This window comes from Prunus mume, linkage group LG1, assembly GCF_029339155.1.
Source record: "Prunus mume cultivar Tortuosa linkage group LG1, ASM2933915v1, whole genome shotgun sequence".
Taxonomy (NCBI): domain Eukaryota; kingdom Viridiplantae; phylum Streptophyta; class Magnoliopsida; order Rosales; family Rosaceae; genus Prunus; species Prunus mume.
The window spans coordinates 13,368,858-13,389,813 of record NC_142698.1 but is presented as its reverse complement, the minus strand read 5'-3'; the positions used below and the strand labels follow the sequence as shown (position 1 = coordinate 13,389,813).

At 37.4% G+C, this 20,956-nt stretch overlaps 4 protein-coding genes, 1 non-coding gene and 1 pseudogene across 14 annotated transcripts; 3 read left to right on the top strand and 3 right to left on the bottom strand.

The window, feature by feature from the left end:
- Nucleotides 1-691: 691 nt before the first annotated feature.
- On the top strand, nt 692-4,743 carry LOC103340961 (uncharacterized; annotated as a pseudogene). Its single transcript, XR_016123271.1, has 3 exons — nt 692-1,415; nt 2,634-2,802; nt 2,906-4,743. The product of XR_016123271.1 is annotated as an uncharacterized LOC103340961 (transcript).
- A 321-nt stretch (nt 4,744-5,064) lies between these two features.
- On the bottom strand, nt 5,065-5,338 carry LOC103339660 (dolichyl-diphosphooligosaccharide-protein glycosyltransferase subunit). The gene has a single exon (XM_008242996.2). It carries the CDS (start codon nt 5,336-5,338, stop codon nt 5,225-5,227), a length of 114 nt encoding a protein of 37 aa, XP_008241218.1. The 3' UTR covers nt 5,065-5,224.
- Nucleotides 5,339-6,466: 1,128 nt separating this feature from the next.
- Nucleotides 6,467-6,538, bottom strand: TRNAH-GUG (transfer RNA histidin (anticodon GUG)). Its single transcript has one exon. It is a non-coding gene; the product is annotated as a tRNA-His (tRNA).
- Nucleotides 6,539-7,632: 1,094 nt separating this feature from the next.
- On the bottom strand, nt 7,633-9,464 carry LOC103339669 (organelle RRM domain-containing protein 2, mitochondrial-like). The gene is made up of 4 exons (XM_008243004.3): nt 9,296-9,464; nt 8,814-8,882; nt 8,069-8,175; nt 7,633-7,946 (listed from the first exon to the last, which is right to left on the bottom strand). Exons 1-4 carry the CDS (start codon nt 9,462-9,464, stop codon nt 7,884-7,886), a joined length of 408 nt encoding a protein of 135 aa, XP_008241226.2. The 3' UTR covers nt 7,633-7,883.
- A 154-nt stretch (nt 9,465-9,618) lies between these two features.
- On the top strand, nt 9,619-13,642 carry LOC103339676 (dentin sialophosphoprotein-like protein). 9 transcript variants are annotated; one of them, XM_089043904.1, is made up of 12 exons: nt 9,619-9,757; nt 9,863-9,948; nt 10,056-10,200; nt 10,684-10,822; nt 10,943-11,506; nt 11,588-11,653; nt 11,727-11,803; nt 11,897-11,975; nt 12,335-12,393; nt 12,753-12,807; nt 13,022-13,102; nt 13,220-13,642. In XM_089043904.1, exons 1-11 carry the CDS (start codon nt 9,683-9,685, stop codon nt 13,057-13,059), a joined length of 1,383 nt encoding a protein of 460 aa, XP_088900030.1. In that variant the 5' UTR covers nt 9,619-9,682; the 3' UTR covers nt 13,060-13,102; nt 13,220-13,642. The 9 variants fall into 9 exon arrangements, 4 of the variants coding, with proteins under 4 accessions (XP_088900030.1, XP_088900029.1, XP_016649469.2 ...); XR_016123191.1 differs by having other exon boundaries at nt 10,943-11,653; nt 13,022-13,120; XM_089043903.1 differs by having other exon boundaries at nt 10,943-11,653; nt 13,022-13,061.
- Nucleotides 13,643-15,208: 1,566 nt separating this feature from the next.
- Nucleotides 15,209-15,734, top strand: LOC103339685 (histone H4). Its single transcript, XM_008243023.3, has one exon. The coding sequence runs from the start codon at nt 15,288-15,290 to the stop codon at nt 15,597-15,599; it is 312 nt and encodes a 103-aa protein (XP_008241245.1). The 5' UTR covers nt 15,209-15,287; the 3' UTR covers nt 15,600-15,734.
- Nucleotides 15,735-20,956: the final 5,222 nt, after the last annotated feature.

The window sequence follows — 20,956 nt, the reverse complement described above, 5'->3', positions numbered from 1 at the left end:
AAAATATTTTTATTCTCATTCCTGGTTAAATTAATTTTAATCATCCAAACCAAACCCATCAATTTTTCATGTCACATTCTTGGGATATAATTTTTTTAATAAATATGCAGTTCCTAAAATGTTGGGTTGTACAAAAACAACGATTACAAAGTCCCCATCATCGGTGCTTACTAAAAGCTACAAGACAAACAAGCTTATACAAGGATATCAGAAGATTCAATCTGATTAAGAGTTTTTGTTTTATTTTTAATACAAACGATAATTTAAACTACAAAGGAAAAAAGGATTTCTCAGACGCACATGATTAGGAGATTTTTAGTTGCTAATGATGGTAATCAACCGGCCACGTTAATCCAACCTCTTTGGACTGTTATCCCACCTAAATACCATCATATCTAGATTTGACAAAAATTCAAATTTTCTCAGATGGGGCAGTTATGTGAAACTTTTCTAATAAAAACTAAGATCTCTCCTCTCACTTTTTTATTTCCCATATTTTAATTAAAAGAAGTAGAAAAGAGAATTCTCAAATTTGTCAAAAGACATCATAACAGCTCTATAAAATAAAATCTTTCACAACTCTTATTTTCTCCTGTAGCAAAAAGATAAAGAAAAGGTCCTACAAATCCTCCGGTTAAAATGTATAGTTAGGACAAAGCTTCTAGTATAAATAATAGAAGTTGCGCCAGGAGCAGACATGTCCTCAAAGGAGCAAATGTGTCTTCCCTCTCCTCCAAATCAAACCTAGCCCTTCATGCTGATCATCTTTTATGCAACAAGCTTCTCAAAACTGAAGGGCAAAAACCCTTCGATCTCATTTCACACACCACTAATTCCTTTTTTCATAAGTAACCCTTAAGACAAAAATGGCAGCCTCTACAACAATGGGAGATTACCAAACCCAATCGTCTTGGCGGCCACGCCTAGGCTCCGCTCTACGCACTGCCTTGGCTTGCACCATAGTCGGCTGCACCACCCTCTATGGACCTCCACAACTCCGAAAGTACTTGACATACCCATCTTTTTCTTACATGACCACCATTCTAATTGTCCCGGACGCAAAGCTTGGTGATGTCCTGAGAAGCTGTTGGCATGTCATGTATGCCACTGTCCAAGTAATGGTGCCTTCTGTGCTTACCCTTTGGCTGGTTGGCCCAAAAAATTTCGACATCTTGCTGGCAGCAGTGGCTGTGGCAGTCAGTGCTTTTGTAGTGGCTTTGCCAGAGTCTACACACTTGATGTCTAAGCGGATTGCATTTGGGCAGCTTGTGAATGTTTATGTAGGCACTGTGGTTCATGGGGCTCAAACTGGAGTTGTCATGCACCCTCTTGGCGTTGCAGCAAGCACAGCCCTTGGAGCTCTGGCTTCTGTCCTTGCTTTGTTGCTTCCCTACCCTCGGCTGGCTTACTTCGAGGTAAATAATTAATCTTCTTGCTTTTACTCATGCACATGCACATGTATTGTGGCAAGTCAAATAACAGCCGTTTATATTGTTAGACTATGAATCTGAACCAGCTATTCACTCGGGTTCTTAGTCTAGCAATGTCTCAAATCAGGTCATTTTCTCTTGTCAAACTTTATGTTGCTAGGCATATTGTTATTTTGCAAGACTATAAATCGGAATCATATATTCAAACGAGAATCCAACGGAGTAAGGACTTGGATTCTTAATTTGGAAATAGGAGTGCATTGTGTTGCTAGACAGTCTAGCAAGAGACGGTTTCATTGTATTTCGTGACGGGGTTTTGAGCATGATAAAATATAAGCACAGAAAACATATAGAGGATCTTATTCATTGTCTCTAAACCAAATACGGATAAAACAAAGAGACCTCCATACGTAGGAGTGAAAGATGTGTTTTGGGAAGTGCATACAACATACATGCCTACATATATTTATCAATAATAAAACCAATAATGTTTTGCATTTTCTATCTTTTAAAAACTCACCTGGTCTTTAGCTTTGACAGCTGAACCAACCAGAGTGAAGGAAATTATAATGCATGCGTCCTAGTTGCCAAGTCCAGCTAATTTGGAAACAAAGTTCAAAACAAAAGCATCATACGGCAAATGGCAGCTTGTTGATTGGGATTATTTAGAATCTCAGAATGTCATGTCCAACAAGGAAAAAAAAAGTGTTTATTGGTGGCTCTCAAGGGCAGGACTTAGTCCATGCGTGCTGTTCATGGACAGTTGCCTAGTTTGGGATTCGTGGTCCAATTAAAGCCCCTTTGGTCCTGTCTGAATATTGTCTCATAAACCAGACAACAAAAAAGGCAAAACCCTATTCATGGTATAATGCAAACTGAAAAGTTTTATTGAAAGATCATAACATTTGATTAAGAACCTGTATTATTGTGTTTTCTCTGTTAAATGAAACATCCCAAATATTCATTTGTCTAAATCTGATGTAACGTCTAACACAAGCAAACATGGACAGAACTTGCCTCTACAAAATCGGCTTGTAAGGAAAGGGTGCCCAAGAACTCGTATATTATATCAAGATCTCCTATTTTTCTAACGTGGGATAATATTATATTAAGAACTCATAAATCTAAGATGACTTTTTTTTCTTTGATAACCCAATTGCAGTTGGTAAATACTGATGGTTGTGAATTGAAATGCATCCACAGGTCAAGAAATCATGGAGGATGTATGCTGAAAATGCTTCCCAGAGGCTAACTCACTTTGTTGAGGCCGTCTCTGCTCAAGACAAAAGAGGAGCACTTGAATTCATTTCTCAAGAACAATCTCTCTCTAAAGCAGCAGCTAAGCTTCATCAAAGGCATCAGCAACAATCTGGTAAGCTAACATTGACTCATGTCCAATGGAAAAAATGAACGTGAGCTTCATTTAGTTTGTTCATTCAGCTAAAGATTAAGGCCATTCATTTTCTTGTAAGCAGGTAGGGATGGTGTGGGAGAGACCACAGATGAAATTTCTAAAACCAAATTATAAGAAGTTGGGTGAACAGTTGCAAGAAACTGAGATTCCATTGAGGGGGATGGAGATAGCTTTATCTAGTTGCTCTTCATTTCCTCTTAATCTGATTGATGAAGAGCTAAGAGGTCATTTACAACGTTCAGAAGTACAGATAAGCCTAAGGCTGCTGCAATCTAGGTACTCTATGCCTTCTGATGCAACTACAGCTCCAGAGACAAACACAGAGATTTTGGACAGTGCCCTTGGATTGGCAAACCTACCACCACAAACCATGACAACATGGCGGCTTCATTCTTCTTGTACTGCATGGACCTCCTGCTAGAAAACCAACCCATTGCCCGAAATCCCGAAACACTCTGAAATCTAACCCTAACCAAGAACCAAGCGGTGCACAAAATCAAGCGCACTGTAACTTCAAAAGGGTTTGGAAGAACATAATGCCAAGCCTCAGGAGTTTAGTTTTTGCCCTCAAGTGCTCACTGGCATTAGGCCTTGCTGTGTTATTCGGTTTGATATATAACAAAGAAAACGGATACTGGGCAGGCCTCACCATTGCCATCGGTTTCGTGACAGGACGGCAAGCCACATTTACAGTTACAAATGCTCGAGCACAAGGAACGGCGATGGGGTCTGTCTATGGAGTCATATGGTTATTTCTTTTCCAAGGAATTGAGCACTTTAGACTCTTACCACTCATACCTTGGATCTTTTTCACCCATTTTCTTAGGCATAGCAGGATGTATGGCCAAGCTGGTGGGATCTCAGCAGCCATTGGGGCATTGCTAATCTTGGGTAGGGAAAATTATGGTCCTCCAAGTGAATTTGCAATTGCAAGAATGACAGAGGCATGCATTGGACTGATTTGTTTCGTTTTAGTAGAGACTGTCTTTTATCCTATGAGAGCAGTGACCCTAGCAAGAAATGAGCTTTCTAAAAGCATGGGGGCACTTCGAGATTGCATCAAAGACATAAATCTTTGTGTACCGGCTTCTGCCGGACTGAGGGAAAAGCAGAGGAAGCTAAAATCCCACCTTAAAAAGTTAGAAAACTTCCTCCAAGAAGCTGAAACAGAGCCTAATTTCTGGTTCTTGCCCTTTAAGGGTGCAAGTTACAGTAAGGTGCTAGGATCTTTATCGAAAATGGCTGATCTTTTACTATTTGTGGCCTGTGAAACGGAGTTCCTCTCACAAGTAACACAGAAATTGGGAGGTGCTTCAGAGGAACTAAGGCAACATATGAATGCTGACCTTGAGCTTCTAAAGGAAAAAATTAACTCTTCACTGAAATGCCTTGAGGAGGTGACTTCGATCAAGTCCGTTGCAGCATTTGAGACAGAGGCGCAAGACGATTACCACGACAGCGAATTGGGCAAACCAGCAAACCCATTCAGGATTTTGGGTGAAGGAGATGAAGAGGTTGAGATCATTGTACGTATTCTTCTTCAACATTTTGAGGAAGTAGCTGACAACGTACATAATAGTGACAGTGAAGAGAAACGTAAAAGCCAAATGGTTCTTTGTTTGGCTAGCCTGGGATTCTGCATCCGAATTTTGACGAGTGAAACAATGGAGATGGAGAAACAAGTGAGGAAACTAGTAAAATGGGAGAGTCCTTCAAGGCACAAACAATTTCTTAATATTTGTTGTAAAGCTGATGCACTGGATGCACATACATAGCGCCTAATAAGAGGTGTGTTAGCTTGACCATACATCTAACCGATTGGCATTCAGACCAACCCAAAAAAAAAAAAAAAACAAAACCGATTGGCAAATGCTATTAGATTTGTCAATCCTTCATTGACCTCAGTACGCATTGTAATTTGGCTAGATCATGTAGACAACTATATGAAATATAATCCTTCTGAATATGCACCAAAAGGATTCTTGTTTTCCATGCATTTTACTTTTAAAATTCACAAAGGAAATCACAACTTTGAAACCCTTTCGAGAACATGTTCTTTCGCATTTGTTACAAACAGCAGATTACTGCCACCGCCAATGGTGAGCTCTCAAACAGAACCAGCATCGCATTCAATCACGGGCACATCCTTTGAATGTTAATACAAAGGTGTGGAAAACTTCATATGAAGCAGATATAAATTAGTGAAAGAAAATCACCCGATTATAACAATAAACATTCACATTGCATAACAAAGCTTTTGACTAATTCAAGTTGAATCCATTGTGAAACAGCTCAGGCTACAAAATTAACAAGGTATCTCCATTAGTTGCAAGAAAAATGCATCTCTCTGTTGCAAATACATAAAAAAGGAAACAGATCCTTAGTTGCCTTCGTATTTTGGGTCGGCCATCACATAATGATACGCTATTACCAATACAAATATGAAGATGCCGAGAAAATTGGCAAAGAAGCCCAGGTCCTGATCATCCATCATCTGTAACATCAAATGCAACAATTGGAAAATAAGCAAAAGCACTCAGTGTACCTCAATATCATTTCTAAAACTTGTTAAATAGGTACCCTACATGTACACAAGTTGGAAATATTGAAACTAACTGACTAACAAAAATATCACATCAAAATGGAGTTCAAACTCAAAACCATATTTGCAATAAGCAAAAAGAACTTTTTTTCCCATGAAATATAACCAAGCATCAAAAGAAAGGGATAGTAGACAGCCATCAACCAGAAGATAAGCAACATCCTAGAACTTAAGAAAATCAACAAATATGAACCGCGTAATTGATCCATCTACGCTATTCCCTAATTGAAGCAAGTTAGAAGAAATTGGGTTGTAGTTATAACTTGCAACTTCTAGTTCTAGCCACACCACCCTCTTTTGCAGATTAGACAAAAACGCTTTTGGGTTCTGAAAAAAACCTCTAACCCAACTAAGCCTTTAAGATGAAGAAATCACACTGCCATTCTCCCTACCAGAAAATACAGAAATTCCCATTGACAACATTTTGTAAATCATTGAACATCCATTATGCCAAAATTTTGGTTCAATTTATATTAAACAAATCTTATTGTTCCCTTGAATTACCCTACATTTTCCACAATTAGACTCACACTATCAACTATTGCTTAAATTTTGCATCCATGTTTAGCTCGCAGGCCACAGCCCATTTCACCTACCGACTAAAGTTTGATTCTTTCAACCAAACCAACCTTTTGGCGTAACATTAGAAAGCAAAACAAAACTACAAATTAATCCGTGAAGACTATAGATCTACGAAAGGGATGAACAACACCATAATTGCTTAGCAGAATTGAAAACATTGAATTAGAATTGCCATCATAAACAACGAGATATTACGGATCAAGATCACATAATTACAAGAATTGAAAAAAGGGTTGAGATTCTTACAATTCTGGAAGAGATTGCTCAGTCAATGGCGAAGATATAGACTTCTGACAACTGCTGAAACAGAGTGAGGAAAGAGCGTGCTGAAGCTACTTGTACCCTTTATACAAGGGAATGCATTTTGCCCAATATTTTACGGTTCACGAACGACGTCGTTCTATGGGAATTTAGAAAAAGGCCAAAAAGGATTGTAGGTGTGGCTGCTGGGATTCGAGCCCAGGTCTCCACGGCCACAACGTGGAATTCTTACCACTAAACTACAGCCACTAGATGTTAGTTTGTCTACAAATATTATATTTATATAAAAGAATGAGAGAAAGAAGCAACTATTCATTTTTTGAATGTTTTCTTCAAAACTCACTTTAGATTAGATTGGTAATGCATGAAACCTTTTTTTTCTTATAAAAGTAATATTGGGGGAAGGGATAATTGAACCTGATACCTTGGGTGCATGTGTAAATACTCTTAACCACTTGAGAATTGAGATACAATCCTCTTGTAGTAAGGACTTGTTTGGGAGTGATTCTAGGAATGCCAATAATCACTTTTCCATATAATCACTTTAATTGGTGGGGAGAAGCACCTTGCTTAAAATCATTTAAAGTATATGGAGAAACACATAGGATATGCTTATCCCCATAAGTGATTATTGTCATCCCAGAATCACTCCAAAAAAGCCCTAAAACATGGAAGTTAGAAGTGATTCTTATGCAAACCAAGGCTTGTTTATATTGCTAATACATGAAACTTAGAGTTGTGCCAATTATTAAACCAAATGGTTATGATTAGGGATGTTCAAGATCCTATTCAATCTGCCCAACCCAATCGGTTCAACCCATTCTATTTTATCAGCTTGGACCATTTAAACCAACTTAATTAAATAGGTTGACATATTTACTTGTGAGTATCCAATTTAAATCTTGTTTCATTCATTTATACTATTATAAGCATCTAAACCAAAAAATAAATTATGAATAATTTGTGTCATTTTGATAGGATTATGCCTAATACACTATAGGGAAAAAATTCCACTAACATATATAATGGACGAGGGATATCTGAAATCCTTAATACAAATCCTTACATTTTTTATCTGGCATTAAAGCCAACCATCTAATCCAATCTCATCAATATCAATTGGATCGGATTGACTCTTAAGCTCTTATTAGATTGGAAAATTCAAAATCCAATTTATATTCATATGCAAATTAACTTAATATTAACAATTCTGGACTGTCGATCGCTCATACCATGTCTTTTGCATGTATGTTTCCTTTTCCTCACAAAAAAAGAACGAACGGGGGTAGAGCTAAAAAAGACAACATGGACATGCCAAATGTAATGTGATGTCAAGCAAATCATTACAAAGAAACAGATAAATTATATTATCAAGAGTGAAATCAAAAGCTTTTATCGACAGAATTTGCTTTGAGGTACAATTAGCCCATGAAAATGAGAACAAAACTGCTCCTACGTCCAAATCTTCCCAAGGAAGCCAATTGGTTTCACAAACAGCACAGCACCCGTTACTCCACCAAGTAGGGTATAATTCACTATGTAACACTGGTTGGATTGATCATCAGCTAGCAGTTGGGTAAGTTTCTGGAGATGCTCACTGTCCCGGAATTCTTTTTGGTCGTGCAAATTCAGTAAAAATGACCCATCCATCAAGAACCTGCCTCACACAAATATATAATTAGAAAGTATAGCACCAGTTATATTCCTATAATGTATTAAGAAAATATGCAATCAAAATAAAAAAGTACAAAGAAGATGGTTGTTGCAAGACATGCAGACCTGTGCATCCATCCCTTTCACCCCTTTCTCGGCGTCTTCTAAAGTGGCATAATTCACAAACCCAAAGCCCTTTGAGAATCCAGAATCACGGTCTATTACTACCTTCACTGAAACAAGAGAAGAAATTGTCAATGCATAACTATAAAACAAGGCAATGCTGCAAAAATTTGGAGCCTCAGATGACCAAATCCATGGCATATTCTTACACAAGGAACAATTATGACGATTGCTCAGAAATCTAGAACAAAAATACAAGCCGACTGAAATTATGACCGTGTGCTAATTTATATCTCAACCCAGACACCTAAATCCCAATCTTTTTGTGTTGCCTACACAGGTTCTATTGTTTTTAGAAGGTTTTATTTCATATTTTGTAGCACCAGTCCCATTTTGTCCCATTCCTTTTCCTGAAAAATCCTTGATTATCATCATACTTGAAAATCTTGCAGAGATGGTATGAAACTAGAACTATATCATTTACCAGAAATGAGATTCTCTTTGCACCTCCAAAACTAAACATGCATCAGTTCCACCGAAATCTCGTTTTAAGCTTAAACCGCATATCAGTTTGTTTCTACAAATTTATATCCTAAAATATTTAACTACACAGTAAATCTGTCAACTTGCAACACTAATGAGACAGAAAAAGAAACTTAAAATCTTGATCATGAAATTTAGTTGGGGGCTACATGAAGTTGAAGCAATGAAATCCAAATGAGCAAGGCATATGAGAACCCCGTATTACCATTAACCACTTCACCAAATTGAGAGAATGCTTCGTTAAGTTTTTCAGGCGTGGTTCTCTTGTTAAGCCCTGCAAGCACATTTGCAAGACAAACCGTATCATCAAAGCATAGTTATGCATACTCCAATAACCCAAAATGTAGTAGAAGCAAAACAAGTTTCTCTGCAACTGCACCCCAATGAGCATAATTTGGAGGTCCAATTTGGTTATCTAAAACAGCAGTATAATAAGAAACTAAACTTCTCACTCGCCTTTACAGAAGCCCAAATTTTGTTAATTATCAAACCTTCATGATATAGAAATTGAGATCCATTGGTTTATGGAAGCTCCAATCGTCACAGAAAAAAGTTTCAAGCTTTCTCACTATTCTCATTATGGTCACCACTGGTCATGATGAACCAGTTGAAACCAACGAACCATCTTAGACTAATTTTCTATTAACTAAGAAAAACCCACAAAGATTTTTAATGGGAAATTGTTACCAGCGACGAAGAGAGTGGTGTTAGGTTCTGCGGTAGCTTTATCACTGATGTTGTTGGAATCAGCAACAGAGGCATAAGCCAAGGACGCAGCAGTTGCAGCAGCTCTAGATTGAGAAGCGAAGATTGGAGTAGACAGAAATCGCCTTACAAGTCCTGCCCTCAGCGCCATTTCTTCTCTCTCTCAGTTTACCTTGCTCTGTCCCCAAAATTGAAGAAAAACCCTAAACCCCGAATTTTTTCATTTTTCAAAATACCAATTATTAAATAAAAAGCCTTCCTCTTTATTTTATTTTATTTTATTTTTTGTAAAGGGCAGTACTTTGGCGGCAAGAGGTTTAGACCCATTTTCGTCTTTCACGACCGACCCAGTAGCCAAGCTTCAGTCTCATGGCTTCTACTCCGAGCACGAACCAGACCATCCATGGCGATAACAATACCGACGTCTCCTACTTTCAGAAAACAGTAACTACTTTCTCTGCTTTTCCGCAACAAAATATGCCCTCGAATTTTTTTTTCCTTTCTTCTTACATATATTGTTTTTTATTTTGGGTTTTTGAATTGTGAAAGGTATGTTTGAACGATTGGTGGCTGATTAAAGCCGAAAACGAGGTCCAAGGAAAGTGGCTAGCCGTCGCCGGTGTATCTTCTAGAAAGTGAGATACATTGATTTGATTCTAAGTTCTAGGGTTTCCTTCTCTTCATTTCTCTTGTTATTGTTTTTGAAGGAATTAATGGCTATGGTGGTATTGATCAATTTTAGGGAAGGTGCCAGGCGAGTATTCTCCTCTGCACCAATAGCCAAAAGATTCGATGTTTTCACTCTCGAGACGGTGGATGGCATATGTGTAGCCATCAAAGGGTTCATAAACAAGCAGAAGACTACTGAAAATGGGTTTCCATCTGAGGTAGTACTTAAAATTGGCTTCCATTCTTGCTCTTTCATTGCTGATTGTGGTTTTCATTATGAACTTTTAAGTTTTGAACAATCAAGTAGTGGTAAACTGAGTTTTTTATTTTTTATTTTTTAAAATACGGAGTGGTAAACTGAGTTAATTAGCTATGAACGTAAACAATCGGTATAGATTATGGAAATTCAAAATTTCTATTTTTGTTTTTGTTTTACAAGTATAAGTGAATGATGAGCACTAAATGTGTCTGTACCCAAGTACTTGGTAAGTTTATTGTGCTGAACGATTCGGCTGTTGCTTTTCCTGTCATGCTACAAGGCCTGCGTTTGTACGCTCCATTCACTAAAGGAATGCTAACCAGTATAAGGGTGCATTGCAAGTCGTTGTTGCTGCATAACATGTTCACTAAAGTTAGAAATTTAACATTACACCTTGTTTTATTTATTATTTTGGGGCATTTTTGCCTTTGATCTTAAGCAGGTTTTCAGTCATTTTCTGTTTGGCTTTCCTCCTTACTGGGAACAATGGGTTGCAAAGTTCTTTGGTGGAGACTCTACCACTACTTGTGCGGTTTCTGGAAGTATTTCTGATTCAGACAAGTTAGCTACTCAGCCAGGAAGTAATACATATTTATAAATTACTTAAATGTCCAACGTGCACTATTCATGCCTAAATTTTTATATAATTATCTAACATTGCTGTTTTGAATCTTTTCTCTCTTGCTGTGGAGTGGCTGCAGGCATAAAAAGTTCTATTCCGTCTTCCTTGCATTTTGATCAAGAAGAAACTCCGGTTGAGCAGGTCTCTTGTGAAGATAGGCATGATGTTGAAGTCCCAAAACAGTTTTCTTCTGAGCTGCCTACGAATGTCGCTGTTGATGACTTCCCTAAACATGCTGCTGAGGAGGAAACAGGCACAGCAAATATTGGAGCAAGTGATGTTCAGTGTATTGGTAAACCAATGCATCTGGTAAGCAATCAGAAGAAACCGGTATCCAGATGCTTTATGAAGCATAAAAGTACAAATTCTAGTCCTGCATCAGAGGCCTCTGAGAGCCTTGGTGGAGTATCAGGTGCAACCACTCAGTCTGGGGGGAAAGTGGACATATCAGAGGAATATCCAAGCTATTCTGCAGGCAAAGTGACCAGAAGTTTGTCAAGAAATTTAAGTAGAAAAGGGAAAAAGAAGAAAATGGTGGGATGTGGCTTGAACTCTGAGAAAAATACAGTGGATTCTGTTCCAGCGGTGTTCAAAACTTTGAGCAAAAGTTTACAAAATGATAATTGTAAAGTAGGAGGGAAAAGTATGTCCCATCCTTCAGATTTTGAGTTTCAAGAACCAAATTATTTGAAAGTAATAAAAAAACTTGATTTTGGGTGTCTAGAAGATGATTTGCAGCATACTCACAATGCAAAACAGGGACAGAATTGTGGAAATATTACAACTCAAGGTACCATGCATACAAGCTTGTTTATCCTTTGGCCTTGCTTGAACTAATCAAACTTACAACTTGAATATTGCAGTAGGAGGAGAAAGTGACGGTAAAGAAGAAAACACATTCAGGAAAAGAACTAAGACAAACACTACCTTTTATACAAAGGTAAGCTGGTTATAGTAATGCAAGTTAATTGTCGTATGTCCCCAGTAGTCTAGTGATTATCACACATTCATTGTCCTTTTAATGCCTGTTTAGGAAAATCCCACTCTGGAGGTGAACAAGAAAGTGTCTATTGCTTCTCCTGAATCTTTGAATATGAGACGGTCCAGAAGCGGTGAGTGTGTGTGTGTGTGTGTCTCTCTCTCTCTCTCTCATACACACACACACAGATTCTGCCAATTGCTGCTTTTATAATCTCAAATTGAAAATACATAAGCCGAATTATAGTTTCCATGGCTAGTTACATGAGGAAACTTTGTATGCACACTTGTTCAAATGAATGGTTCATAGCATTTGAAACATGTCTATGTTGTCTTTTCTATTTTCTGTTATTACTATAATCTTTGGGAGAAATTGAAACATCAGAGTTTCAATTTGTACTGTTCTATTTAACTTTTCTTGTCCCATACCAAGTTAAATTGATTTTGTCTGTCACAGTGTGTATCAGCAAATAATGATTTGCCTGTGTTGCAGGGAGACTACTTCTACCGACCATGGAATTCTGGCGCAATCAATTGGCAATCTATGACTCGGTTTTTCCCTGCCTTCTTCTTTCTTTTTCTTTTCTTTTTCCCTTTTTCTTCTTGTTGGGCTTCTGTGTGGTTGCTTGGCTTTCACCTGCACCTATGCGTGCACAGCCCACTGGCAATAGGCAGGCACACTCACTGGAGGATAGCTGGAAATTGAAGTAGAATATGTTGACATTCTTACAACTAGAATTTAATTTACCAAAATGTGATAACACAAAAACTCTTTTTAATTCTTACCACACTATGTAGGGGGTTGGCTACGTGATTTCCTTTTATGTTCATGTTTACTTTCATAACTTTAAAGTATGGCGTATTATTAGCTTGAGAATACATTGACTCTCTCTCTCTGGTGGTATATTCAGGATCGTAAGGTTACTGGAATTCAGGGAGGCCTACCTGTAGTAACAACATCAAGAGGTTTGTCCCTTATAAACTGTATTAGACTGGCACCTCTTTTCCTTCCTTTATGTGAATAAGAATGACTTCAGCAGCGTTTATTATTTTGTCACCCTCTTTACCCCCTCACCCAAAATTTTGCTTTAAAGTCATTTTAACATGATGCTTATAATATTTTCTGCTTCTTTTTTTGGTTACTATAATACCTGCTGATGATAGTGTGTCTCGCTTTTAGGCAGTAGCTCTGGGTCTCAGAAACGCAACAGACGATAGAGGTTGAGTTTCTGGCAAGCTTTAGACTTGTTTCATACCTCTAGTAAGTATGGTATCTAATGTGAGCTGAATGTGATCTCTTAAAAATTCAAGTTACCTTGAAAATAATCACCAATTCAAAATTCAGCTTTGTCATTATAATTTATAGACTTGCACACAGGTAACAGCTTGGAAATAAAGTGAAGAAGCATATGGCAATAATTTTGTACAGATTCTACCGTAGATGAGAGAAAGAGGATGAGAACTCATGTCAAGCTGACCTCTACTCAATTATAACAAAATTTTCAAGCTGCAGTAGTATGTATAGAAGACATAGAGCTTGGGCTCTTCCCGTCAGAATCTGCGATGTGTCTATTTTTGTTCATGCTAATCCTTTTAGCTTATCCAAGTTCGAATGTGGCATTGAATCCAACTTTACTCTTGGAGCATCTAGGTGGTAGTTTTTGCTTATTTCGGATGTGTTATTTTGCTTTTGGTGATACTGGCTCAACATGTTAGGCCATCTCCAATCATAGACCTAAATATAGTTCAGGCTATAATTTTAGCACTCCAAAATATTAATTAATTTTTCTTTTTGTTTTTCTATCTCTTGCCATGCATGGTTATATTGGAGGGCCTTCCATATTTTATTATTTTGAGAAAAATTATGGTATAACACTCATATATTCCACTACTATGTATTGTTTAATTTAATTAAACAACTATTTTGAGGCCCAAAAAAAAAAAAAACGTTCCAAAAGGTTCTGACCTCCAACGGTCAAAACCAATGTATATATATATATACACACACATATATAAATTGTTGTTTCAAAGTATGGCTCAAAATTGTTTCCAAAAATACATTTATACTTGTTTGTCTTTTTTCATTTTGCTTAAAATTGTTGTTTCAAAGTGTGGCTCAAAATTGTTTTCAAAAATATATTTTTGTGTTGCTTTTCTTATACTTTGATTTTTATCACAAATAAAATAATAATAAACTAAAATAACAAGTTTTGAGTTTTAGCCCTTAGCCCCTAGCCCGTACCACCACTAGAACCATACAAAAATTGAGATGTTAGATTTTGTGTATAGTACCATTTTGAGGGGCTAAAACAGCACCTACCACCTAGTCCCTTGCCCTTGCATTAGACAGGCTTTAATATCAACCCTTGGATCGCAATGCACAGATGTTACCCTGATCACGCCTATGTGAGATACTTCCTCTTGGTGGGTAGAACATGCGTTTAGCCTGCACAAAAAAATTGGCATGAGCTATAACTGGGCTACATTTTGAGGGCTAGAGATGAGTTTTGCATGTTGTGAAGGCTACATATGGTATATGACCCATAAATGACATGGCCTTAAGTGATACGTGTTGAATATAAAATGAATTTTCTCTAATGTAGGCGCTTGGGGTTGCTGATGTACAAAATTTAATTTGTCCATTTTCTTGGTCTCAATTTTTTATTATAAACATCATGGGATTTGTGATTGAGCCATTTGAAGTATTATGAGATAAACTTATATTAACGGCTCACAATCAAATAATGCATCAAGTGACTCACAATCACCTGACGACTGGTGATGAGACTACTTCAATTCCAACATTTCAACGGAACCAAGGACCCAAACTTTTTATATATCTATACACATTTGGTTAAATTTTTACCCCTAGGTCCTAGACTCCTAGTAAAGAGACGTGCCTTACTTAAATCACAAAAGTTCATTCAACCCAAAAAAATATTACAAATTTATAAATAAACTCAATCCTAAACAAATAAAAAAACCCAAGCACAAAAGTTCATTCAACCCATTTTGGGTGTTTTAGTGAAAAAAAAATATTCACAAAAAATTAAGCTCAATCGCTCAGACGTCGATAACAGTAAAATCTAACGGTCCACATTCATTTTCGTCTGATGCCAAAGTCGAAAAACACAAAACTCGCCACATCATCAATCCTCGACGAAACACAATCCGAACTACCGCTATTCGATACTCACAGTATCGTCGATCCAAACATAATCGACGGTCCAGGAAAAAACCAAAACATCGACGCGGATCGCCACTCTGAGCCGTCGATTGAAACCCAATCCAACCGTCCACACGTTCCCCCCAAATCTCAAATAAACAAACACAAAAACCACATCCCAATATAAAAGCCCACCTTCCCTCTGCCTCCACATAGAAGTCACGAGACTCACACAGAGTTTGAAAATTCGATCCAAAATCAAAACCCTAGTTTGGCAGATATGTCGGGTAGAGGGAAGGGAGGCAAGGGTTTGGGCAAAGGAGGAGCCAAGAGGCACAGGAAGGTGCTGAGGGATAACATTCAGGGCATCACAAAGCCTGCAATCCGTCGTCTTGCTCGTAGGGGCGGCGTGAAGCGTATCAGTGGCCTCATCTATGAGGAGACACGTGGCGTCCTCAAGATCTTCCTCGAGAATGTGATCCGAGACGCTGTGACCTACACAGAGCACGCCCGGAGGAAGACGGTGACCGCCATGGATGTCGTCTATGCTCTCAAGAGGCAGGGCAGGACTCTGTACGGGTTTGGTGGTTAGGATTTTTAGGGTTTCGAATTGGGAATTGTAAAGGGGTTAATTGGTGTTGTGGTTGTTGGGTAGTTAGGAAGCGGTTGCTTGAAGTTGATGTACTTCTAGGTTGATTATGAAATGAAAATCTACTTGTTTTCTCAATCCATTTTGTCATCTTTGATGGTTTGCATGAATTGCAATTGTTAATTTTGATCTCTTTGGTTTCCAATGGTGAAATTCCATTTGCCAAACACTGGTAGCTCCCTAGCTTTCTAAAGTCAAGAGTTGGTTTCAGCTACTAGAAAATGGGCTGAATGCCAATTATTGGGCCATTGGATGATTGGGTTTTTTAAGTGCTTGATCTAAATCATTTTAAATTTTGATAAGTGGGCCAAATTCAGATAGTTCTTTCAAAAGTCCATGCTCTTTTTGGGGTTACAAACTCAGTATAAATTTGGATAATTGGACCAAGTTTTTATAATTCGATCATACCCTGTGCCCGGTTAGCCCAATGGGTTCAAGTATTTATGAGTTTGGGGTTTTCTATACACGCCCAATTGTCTAAAAACAGAAAATTAGTAGGGTGTCCTTGGAAGCTTACCCAATTTTAATAACATACATGCTTGAACCCGCTTCCCTACTGGATCAATGTTTTTGAATGGATTGTATGAACTTGGCCCAGTTGCCCTTTGGGCTCCCATTCATTCATTTGCCTATTTTCTGTCAAAATTATGAACACAAAATCAACACCAACTGGAAGTATTCATGGATTAAAAGATCGGCCATGCTGATATATCGGGGCTACAATTTACGAATTTTTCAGGAATATATCGTTATTGTTTTAAAAACACTGAGTTTTGGAACACGGAATTTTAGAGTAAATTTTTTTAGATGTTATGTTATAATGGATGTATTGAACAAATAAACTCAAAATTTACTAAGTATAAGGCATACATATGATGAAATATAAATGATATGTAATGCACCTTAATGAAAAATGTGAAAATAAAACATTGATTAGAATGAATAAACCATGCATAAAGATAATCAGATGTTTTTGGAGTTATGTGGGTAGTGAACTGGATGGATTCTTCATATTAATATATTATAGGGTCATGAGTATGATTTAATGGCTTGTTTAGTTCATAGGTGTTCCAATTAAGCTTTAATTTCCTCCTATTTAACTTAATTGCATACTATAATAATGATTAGAGATTTTTGGGCAATTTGCATCAATTGCCTTCAAAACTTTTGAAAATTTTCTGGATTCTGTTATGGGTATATGAAAATAGTGACAATGTCGACAACATATCTGGGATATATCACTGATACAGGGAAGATATGACCTTACCCCTCAATATCAGTGTCGACACTTGAAAATCATGATATATTGATGTATCGGCCGAAACTTTACCTTGGAAGTATTTGATTTTAAAAAGGAAACCCAAATATAAGTGAAGAGGAAATTGAGCTAAGCTAAGTTGAAATCCAATATTTTATTTTACTTTTTCTTTCTACAGTTATAAGCTCTAACCTCTTCTTTTAGTGATGTCTTATTAGAAGGTGAGTATCTAACCCAATTTATCATCTCAATCGAGATTCGAGTCATGAAAATGGTTTCTTTTCCATAATCATATCCACTTTATATCATTTCACAATAAAGTTCTTCATTTTATTTGATCCAGCAGGTTTCACGTAAATCATATCAATCAAATAAAGATGAATTGGTCTCAACTCAACAATCAACATTGTAAGGTTAGAGCTTTAATAATTGATACACTCTGTTTCCCCATATGTGCACCATCCAAACCACACATCGGATGAATCCAATGCGATACATATTCTTTCAATGAAACAACACAACCGAAACTTGAAAGTGTACAACGTTTTGTCTTTTCGCCGCCTTCATGTTCATATGCATGCATACGTGACAATAATCAATCTCTGTCAGTTTGAAACCAAGAAAGAAAAAAACCTATTTGATTCCATTTTCTCTTCGACAAATGGAACTTTGCTTACTTTTGATTCTCCGTGATCCGCTGAATCTCCAACATGGAAGTTCAATTATATCAAGTTTGGTATGTCCCAAAAACAAAACAAGAACAAGGATTTTCACACGGCACCAGCTCAGAGCTATTCGTGTATTTGTGCAATGCAAACCCTAGGAAACTTATTTTCAATCAATTAGGTTTAGGAGGTGATATATCGTATGCAATCATTTTCACTGATACTATATATGTCTTTTCCACCTTTTCATTGTTCTTTATATATGCAACGTTACGTGTCCATCAATCTTTGTCAAGAAAAGGATCACAAAACGAATATCTATTTCCATTCTTCTCTTGGATAATTGAAAATGTGATTACTTCCAAATCTAGGAGGTCCATTGAATCTAGCTACTAGCATTTAGTTCAATGATCATGTTAACAAAACAAATAAAACAGATTCACATTGTTATATAATAAACTAGTTTAATTGACTACGTTAGATATATAGACATTGTTGTCTTATTGACCACGTTAAGTTTTATAAGTTCAATAATTGTCTAATATGATATCAGAGTTATCGTTTCAAGGTAACCGCTTCAAAAGTATGCAAGTGAAGCAAAGTACTAGCTTGACATTTATTGTTCACGCATTTCCAATTTTGCTCTTGGGTTCAAGAGTTGTATAAGAACAACTCAAAAGGAGCTGAAACTCCCTTGTATTAATTCCTTCATGAACTTCACGAATCTCTGATTTGTCCATTTCTATTGAAACACAATTTCATAGGTACGCTAAATAAAATAATCATTTGGTTCAATGAAAACAGAGATGTAGGATACTTTTTCTTATTTTATGTCGGTCGGTCTCTTGGATTCGTTGGTGGATATTGTATAGGTATTTGATCCCAAAAAAAAAAAAACCATTTTCTTGGTAGACCAACACTCATGACTATGTTGGAGTAATTATAAATTTATATATTAAATATTTAAAAAATTAATATATTATGGTACAAAACTAATTAACACTTAATTCAGAAAATTAAAATAAAATAAAATTCATTAATTCTTTTTTTCATATAAAATTTAGAAATGTTGAGGCCCAAAAATCCAATGGGCTAAGCCCAAATTAATTCCTGGCCTAGCGCAGATAAGAGGGTACAAAAAAAGGCTTAATCGGAACAAAAGAGAATTCGTAAGATCCACTAATACAAGCCACAAGCCCCGTATCACGCCAAGCAAGCACGTGCAAAGGGGCCAAGAGCATGCCAACGTTACAAAATCACGCTCGATGTCACTTGGCCCAATTATAGCCTATCACGGCATAATAAAATTCAAGCACAAGCATATACATCATGCAAGAAAAGGCATCATCCTAATATCAAGCCGTGTCATGAGCTTAAGTGGGCCCAAGCAACAAAATTAACCGGGGCTTACTGAGAAGGTTGTGGCATGGAAGGGAACGAACAATCATAAGGCCCATTGAGGGTTCAAGGAACGTAAGTTTTAAGCCACTACTCGAGCCCGTTCCTGGCACCCAAACACATAGGTTAGCACGAGAGAAGAGAAAATGGTCTCATGCTTTAAAATATCCAATGGCCTACCATAATATCTAGCCCAACCCACATCAATAGAATGCCCAAGATTAACAAAGCCTTTCCAGCAGTCTGACGGAGACCCATCGCGTGATCAGACCCACAACCTAATACCATATACACAAGTCCAGCCCAGCAGCTTGCAAAAAGTCTGGCGCTAAGTCCCATTCCTATTAGAACTCCCAAATAGCTGTCACAAGGAAGCCATGGCAGGACCAGAGGAAACCCACGGAGGTGAGGGGAGTGTCCGTTGGATAAAAGGCTTCATCTCTCCTCTTTTCCTCTGTAAGCTATGTCTTGAAAAAACCATAAGAAAAGCAGGTGGCGCCTTCCCCTCTATGGGAAGGTCCAGCCGCGTCAAACCATTGGAACCACAAAGGGTTCCTTAACCAGGCTTCTTGGATGGAGAAATTCATCAAGAAGGATAATGTGGAAGAGGGCAATGACAAAAGAGGGGAAAGTTGAGACAAAATTAGGGTTCTTCGTGGCTATAAAAGGGGCCTCTTCAACCCAGCAAAGATCATCAATCCAGAGCCTGACCAAGCTTTTTCAAGCTACCTGGAATTTACTCAAGCCACCCAATCTTTCTTCTTTGTTGGATTTTATCTCTTCCTTTAGGATAGAAATTGTTCTAGTTCTTCTCTGCCTTGCTTCAGATTTTTCACTCTCAGTAGGAAACCCATGCCTCTCTCTCTCTCAAATTGCTAAACTTGTGAAAGCCTAGCTCCCATGTCACAGGCTCCTCAAGCTAAGTCATTAATTGATTTTATCATGCTTATTTGGCAATTAGTGAAGAAAACCTGAGGGTGTTCTTCTAAGGTTTATCAAATCTTTCTAGAACTCCTTTTGGAGTTTGGTTCCAGAACTCGAACATTTGGAGGGAGTTTCTGTGCATTTTCTTCTTACGGCAGCCCAAGCCCAAGCTGGAACGAAAAGACCCCTACAAGAAAATTAATAAGTGATATGGTTTTGGGGCCACAGCATGCATATGGGTCCTTTTAGTCTAATTTGAAACATGTTGGAAAGTGGCAACTACCAACTTGTGGCCATGAATGTCTCAATTCTCATACTCAGATATAAAGAGTGTATGGACCAAAGACGAAAGACTGAACAAGAAAGCAACTTATTAGCAGCTGCTTTGTTCGACGTACGACTAATCATAAATCTTATGTTATGTGCCCATACAATGCACATGTGGTTCATATTGAAGTTAGCTATAGCCTTAGCTTTTTCAATCTACTATCAATTCTCTTTTCTTATAGAGATAGGAGCCATAATATACTAAATTCACACACATTACATAGATACTAAGACTCGGACTCAAAATCTTTTTTGTGAGAATAATTACTTCAAATCATTACACCATCGAATCCTTTATTTGCCTAACTAGTCAATTCTTTGACTCAGCGGACACCTTGCATTTCTAGCCCTCTCTAAGTTCCAAACCCGAAAACTAAAAACTAAAAACAAAAAAGCAAAAAAAATGTACGAGTTCCTTAGTAGTCTTCAGACAGGCTTATCTCATTTTCCATATTGTCAGGAAAAACATGGAGGGGCCATCCACTTGATGAGTATGGACCATGTGATGATCATGATCTGCCACGGGTCAAGTTCAGTGTGGTGGAAAAAAAAAGGGAGTTTCACTAAAACACCTAAAATGGGAGCTGAAATTATAAAAAAACCCAACACCCAAAACACTTTCAAAACCCATAAACACACTCAAAACCCATTTATAAACACACCCAAAAAATATACAATTGTTGACTTTGGAGTTGATTTTGGGTGTATTTCTATATTTAAATAGTATT